The sequence below is a fragment of the Diospyros lotus genome, chromosome 1, assembly GCF_014633365.1.
Source record: "Diospyros lotus cultivar Yz01 chromosome 1, ASM1463336v1, whole genome shotgun sequence".
NCBI classification, from domain to species: Eukaryota; Viridiplantae; Streptophyta; class Magnoliopsida; order Ericales; family Ebenaceae; genus Diospyros; species Diospyros lotus.
This window is the reverse complement of record NC_068338.1, coordinates 20,776,159-20,781,634: the sequence shown is the minus strand read 5'-3', so window position 1 is coordinate 20,781,634 and position 5,476 is coordinate 20,776,159. Positions and strand designations below refer to the sequence as shown.

The following is a 5,476-nucleotide window of genomic DNA, read 5'->3' as shown; positions in this document are numbered from 1 at the left end:
TCTCATCATAAATTTGTATTAATTTTATTGCAAATATTTTTTAATTCTAGAATAATTAATATCATTTAATATATACTTTTAAATCTATTTAGAATTTTATTTTTAAGTTTTTTATATTACTTGTTTAATTAATATATATTTATTTTAATTTGTAAAAATACATATAGATGGGACCATCAAATCATAATACATGTAAATTATTTGTTATAAATACAATGATCTAATGTTTAAAATTAAAAAAAATAAAAGTTTAATATGTAAATTGTTTTGTTTTTATTCACTTAGGATGTCTGACTTTCGCTCAATTAATCTTCAAGGATGAGTAACATTTTATCTGGTACACTTCTCAAATAAATTCAAATGCAGACAGTCTATACACACTTAGATCTGGACATTTAATGTAATTTATGTTGGATTTACCTTTTAGAATTATTATTGATTTTCAGTTAAATGTTACGTTTTGATAATAATTATGTCTTCTAAATTAGCACTGATTCAAATTTTAATATTTTATATGAAATTTCAAATATTTTATCGCATGTCTATGGGACTTGATATGTAAATTGTTAAATTTTGGGAGTGGAAGTGAAAGTGGAAGATGAATAGAACAGTGTTTGGAAAAATTACTCAATAAAATGTAAAAATCAATTAGAGAAGCTCAACACAGACTTTACCAAAATCTCAGAAGGCAAAGCAAAGAGGTTCAGAAAAAGAGAATAATAAGAATGGATGAGAAGACGAGGAAGAGGAGCAACAACACTGCTCTGCAAATCCCTCTGTCTATTAGATCAATCAATCCACGTTAATAAATCCCTCTTTCTCTCTGAATCCAATTAATTTGAGAGAGAGAGAGAGAGAGAATTCTCCTCTTCCTTCAAATCTGATGTCAGAAACCTGCAACTCTCGCCACTTCTCATGGCTAATGAAATCCTGTTTCCCAAACCCACAACACCACCACCACCACGATCCCCACATCCACCGCGTACCCGCCTCCGCCACCGCCTCGCAGGAAAACCATCTCCACCTCCACCAACAACCGCCGGCCATCTCGTCGCTGCCGGACGACCTCCTCCTCGAATGCCTCTCCAGAGTCCCTCACTCTGCACTCCCCTCCGCCTATCTGGTCTGCCGCCGCTGGGCTCGCCTCCTCGACTCCCCGGCCTTCATCCACCTCCGGCGCCGCCATTCTCGCCTCCGCCACACTCTCTTCGCCGTTGCGGTCACGCCCTCGGAGCTTTATACCGCTACTCTCCGACTCGGGTACGATGCATCTTGGAAGACAGCTTCTTTGGCCGCCGAGAACGACGTCGCTTCTTTGCCGGAGATATTTCACGGGCTGTCTATGCAAGCGCGTTTGGCGGCCATTGGGCGGAAAATCTACATTATCGGCCGGACGTCGATGATACGATTGGATACGTGGACCGGAACCGTGGCGGCGAAATCGGCGACGGTCTTCCCGAGGAAGAAGTTTGCGGCGGCGGCGGTTGGAGGCAGAGTATACGTGGCCGGGGGCGCCTTTCGGACGTCGGCGGTGGAGGAATACGATCCGAGCTGCGACAGGTGGCGCGTGGTATCCGATGCGCCCAGGCGGCGGTACGGATGCATAGGCACGGCGGTGGATGGCGTTTTCTACGTGATTGGAGGGCTGAAGATCGGGTCGTACGGCGAAGACATCTCACGCGCCGCCGGAGCGGAGGCGCATGTATACGCGAGCTCGATGGATTTGTACGACGTGGAGGCCGGCGCCTGGCTAAGAAGCCAGGCGGTTCCAGGCGGAGGCTGCCTGGTGGCGGCGTGCGCATCTGAGGGATTCGTCTACGTGCTGGCCAGCCACGCTGTGGAGCTCTCGTTCTGGAGATTCGACGGGAGGCGGAAGGGCGGCGGCGCGTTCGGTGAGTGGAACAGGATTAAGAGCCCGCCGGTGATGGCGCAAGTTAGCGCGTTGAGGTTTAGCTGCGTGGCGGTGGGGGGCAAGGTGGTGGTTATCCAAGTGGTGGGTTCCATGGACGAGCTGTGGAGGAGGGGCGGTGGCCGGAGAGGGGTGAAGGGGGGGCTGGTGATGGTGTACGACGGCGCCGCAGGGGAGTGGAGCAGGGCGGCGGACTTGCCGGAAGTGATGCCACGCGCGGCCTGCGTAAGTGTGGAATGCTAGATTGGATGGGGGCAATTGCAGTGCGTGATGTTGTTTGACTGTTTGCAATTTTCGGGGAAGACTTGCTTTGAACGCAACTGCTTGTCTCCCGCCGCTCATTGGCTCGCATGATGAGGGTATTCTTGGGAATTAATTAATTAATTATTACTATTATTTTTTAGAATTACTCTACTCTCATCTGTCTCTGGCTTCAAATGGGAGGTGTCTGTCTTACATTATAACTCTTTCCAGAAGTTCAAATTGTATTCTTTATATGGTTTTCAAAGTGCAATGACGAATACAGTAGAAAAAAAAGGCTCAATCAATAGGGATGTTCAGACTCAAATAATATACATTTATTGTATTTTAACTAATGCCCCTTAACATTACCCTTATGCTAAATTTTACGAATCACCCTTACAATTTGCTTAAAGTGCACTAAATACCCCAATATTTTTAAAATAGACATTGACCTTTCTTCCTTTTTTTTTCTATCTTCTCTGATATATCTCCTCTCTTCTCCTTTATTTCCCTTTATGTTCAAAGGCCACCATCTCTCTCTTTACCATGACTAAGCTCCTTTAACCACTTGTCAAATGGGTTTTGATTTGCTTTCACTAGTGGCCACTATCATTTCTTCATCCTCTACATCCAAATCAATTAGTCTCTCTCTATTTTGGGTTTGTTCAACTTGGTATGAATTTAGATTCATTTATTTAGGTTTGAACAAACCCAAATTCATCTTTTCTCGTTCTTTATTTCATTCGAGGGTTTGAAACATTCGATTTTAGGTATGTGGAACCTGAAAGACAAATCGAACCCTGTCCATTCTCTTTCTCTAGTGTTCAAATTGACAAACCATTTTCCCGATTTGAACCCAAAATGATTATTTTTTGGTTCGATCATTTGAACCTAGAAATGGGTATTGAAGGCAATGGTGGTTCGGGTAAGGCAACCATAACTTCTTGTAATTTTTTATTTTTATTTTTGTATAATTACATTGTAAAAGAGTAGGAGAGTATTTTTGAGATTCATAAGTTAAAAGCTATTTGTTAATAATAGGAAAAAATAATTTGTTGTTGCCAAAATACAACAATCTATTTTTAATTGAGGAGAGACACAAGAGTCTTGGGAGTCGTGCTTTCACTGATGAGAATCTTGACGAGTAACTGGATCTGGTAGAGGTCCAGATCTGGTGATCTTACAGAGTTGAGAATCTGATAGATCTGGTAAATTTGGTGGGCTGATGATCAGATGGCCCAAGATGAACGAGTGGCCTGAGGATGACGAGTGGTCTCGGATGAACGGGTGACCTGAGGACGACGAATGGTCTCGGATGAACGAGTGACCTGAGGGTGACGAGTGACCTTGATGACCGAGTGACCTGAGGATGACGAGTGACCTTGATGACCGAGTGACCTGAGGATGACGAGTGGTCTTGGATGAACGGGTGGCCTGAGGAGACCGAGTGACCTGAGGGCGGCGAGTGGCCGTGACCGAGTGACCTGAGGGCGGCGAGTGGCCGTGACCGAGTGGCCTGAGGGCTACGAATGACCTTGGTGACCGAGTGGCCCTGGTGACCGAGTGGCTTGCAAAATGAGAGCACCGTTAGGACGCGGGTGGGGGTCCCCGCGCAAACCCTCCGATGCTTAAGTCAGAATCTCGAGAGAAAATGAGAAGAGTATACTTTGATTACTCAAAATTGCGTACCTTGGAATGAAGGTGGGTTTCGTATTTATAGTGGAGGAGAGAGAGAGTCCTCACGGTTTTCTCGGCGGAAATCTCGCCGCCCATTACGAAAATTTCGCAATGCTGATCGTCCGGCACGAGGGGGGGATCCGGTTGGATTGACAATCTCGAAGGGTCACTCGGTCATGCTGGGTGACCATCACTCGGTTAAGCCGAGTTTGAGGGAGGGGTCACTCGGTATGACCGAGTGACCCTCTCCACTCGGTCATGCCGAGTGAACCCCCACTCGGTTGGGCCAAGTGGGGGGAAAACCACTCGGTTCTGCCGAGTGGCCTCAGCCACTTGGCCCAGCCGAGTGGGCTCCCACCCGGCCTGGCCGAGCGGGTTTTCCTTGACCTTTGACTTTGATTTGTCTTCTATTTGGGGCCTACATTCGATCATAGATTCATTTTTGTTCTCCCGGGTATATCAATTGCTCCCTGCTTTTTTAGTCGATGAGTCGGGTAAAAGAGCATACGATCCTGGGAAAAAATGGGTGCCGCTTTTGTCGCATTTTGTTTATCTCTCGAGAGATCCATTTTGCGCATTTGCTCTTCATTTTCTGTATTTGCTCCACAGCTTTCGACTTTTTTGCCTTTTGAGCCTCTATAAATAGGGCTTCAAGTCTTCATTTAATTCTCACAAGGATCAGCCAAGGTGCTTCAAAACTCAAATTCTCTCAGGTCTTGGCGCGTTTCTGGGTCACGTCTTCTTTTTCCACATTTGGGGGAGCTTCCATTGGGCCACTCGGTCATGATCGAGTGGCCTCCCACTCGGTCATGGCCGTGAGGTCCTGGAGCCGCAATGCCCTTAAACGGCTTGAAATGTTTATCTCGGCCTTCAGTTGCTCCTTCTTTCCCCTGTACTGATTCTCGTTGCGTTTATGTGCAGGTACTTTGCTTGTTGTGATCGTTCGCTTTTTCTAACGTATCAAGGTAACGGCTTTGAACCTTTTAATATGTCGAGGAGAAAACCGGCATCACCCCCCGGCCCCGCGCACATTCCTACCACTTTGAGCTCCCGGCTTCGATACGGGGATTTTGAGCAAGTTTATGATGCCACGCCTTCTGGATTTATGGTTAGGTACCCTCGCCTCGATGAGCCGGACCCCTCTCAGGTAGATGAGGGCTCCCTTGGTCTTCACTTTGCTTCATTTGAGGTGGGACTCCGCTTTCCCCTTCCGCTCTTTGCAATGGCGTGGTTGCGTCACTACAAGTTCGTTCCCGCTCAACTTCATCCTAAGGGTTGGGCTCAGATGGTCGGCTTCTCTATACTTTGTCGTCTTAGGGATGTCGTCCCCTCCTTGAGACTCTTCAGTTGTTTCTATCGATTGCGAAAAGCCAACAAGGATCGGGCCCTTTACACGCTCCAGAAGGTGTCGGGTTTGGAGTTGTTCCTTGCTCTTCCAAACAAGATTAATCGGTTTGAAGAACGGTGGGTAGTGATATAACCTCCATCTACTTGGGATGCTCCTTTATACTAGAATCATTAAGACGTCAGCCAAGGGTTTCCTCCCTGCAAGGAAGTTCGGGGTGTGTATCGTCATCTAGTAGAAATGTTAACGACGCAGGGCCCCGTCGAGTTGAGGAGCCTTTTGACTTTGGAGAATCTCAAAAT

General features: G+C 46.5%; 1 protein-coding gene across 1 annotated transcript; it reads left to right on the top strand.

Annotated features, from left to right (window-relative positions):
- The first annotated feature begins 656 nt into the window (after positions 1-656).
- On the top strand, positions 657-2,501 carry LOC127796393 (F-box/kelch-repeat protein At5g26960). Its single transcript, XM_052328515.1, has one exon. The coding sequence runs from the start codon at positions 884-886 to the stop codon at positions 2,150-2,152; it is 1,269 nt and encodes a 422-aa protein (XP_052184475.1). The 5' UTR covers positions 657-883; the 3' UTR covers positions 2,153-2,501.
- The last annotated feature ends 2,975 nt before the right edge of the window (positions 2,502-5,476 follow it).

Excerpts from the sequence above, each read along its gene's own strand:
- LOC127796393 (XM_052328515.1), top strand. The coding sequence starts at position 884 with ATGTCAGAAACCTGCAACTCTCGCCACTTCTCATGGCTAATGAAATCC.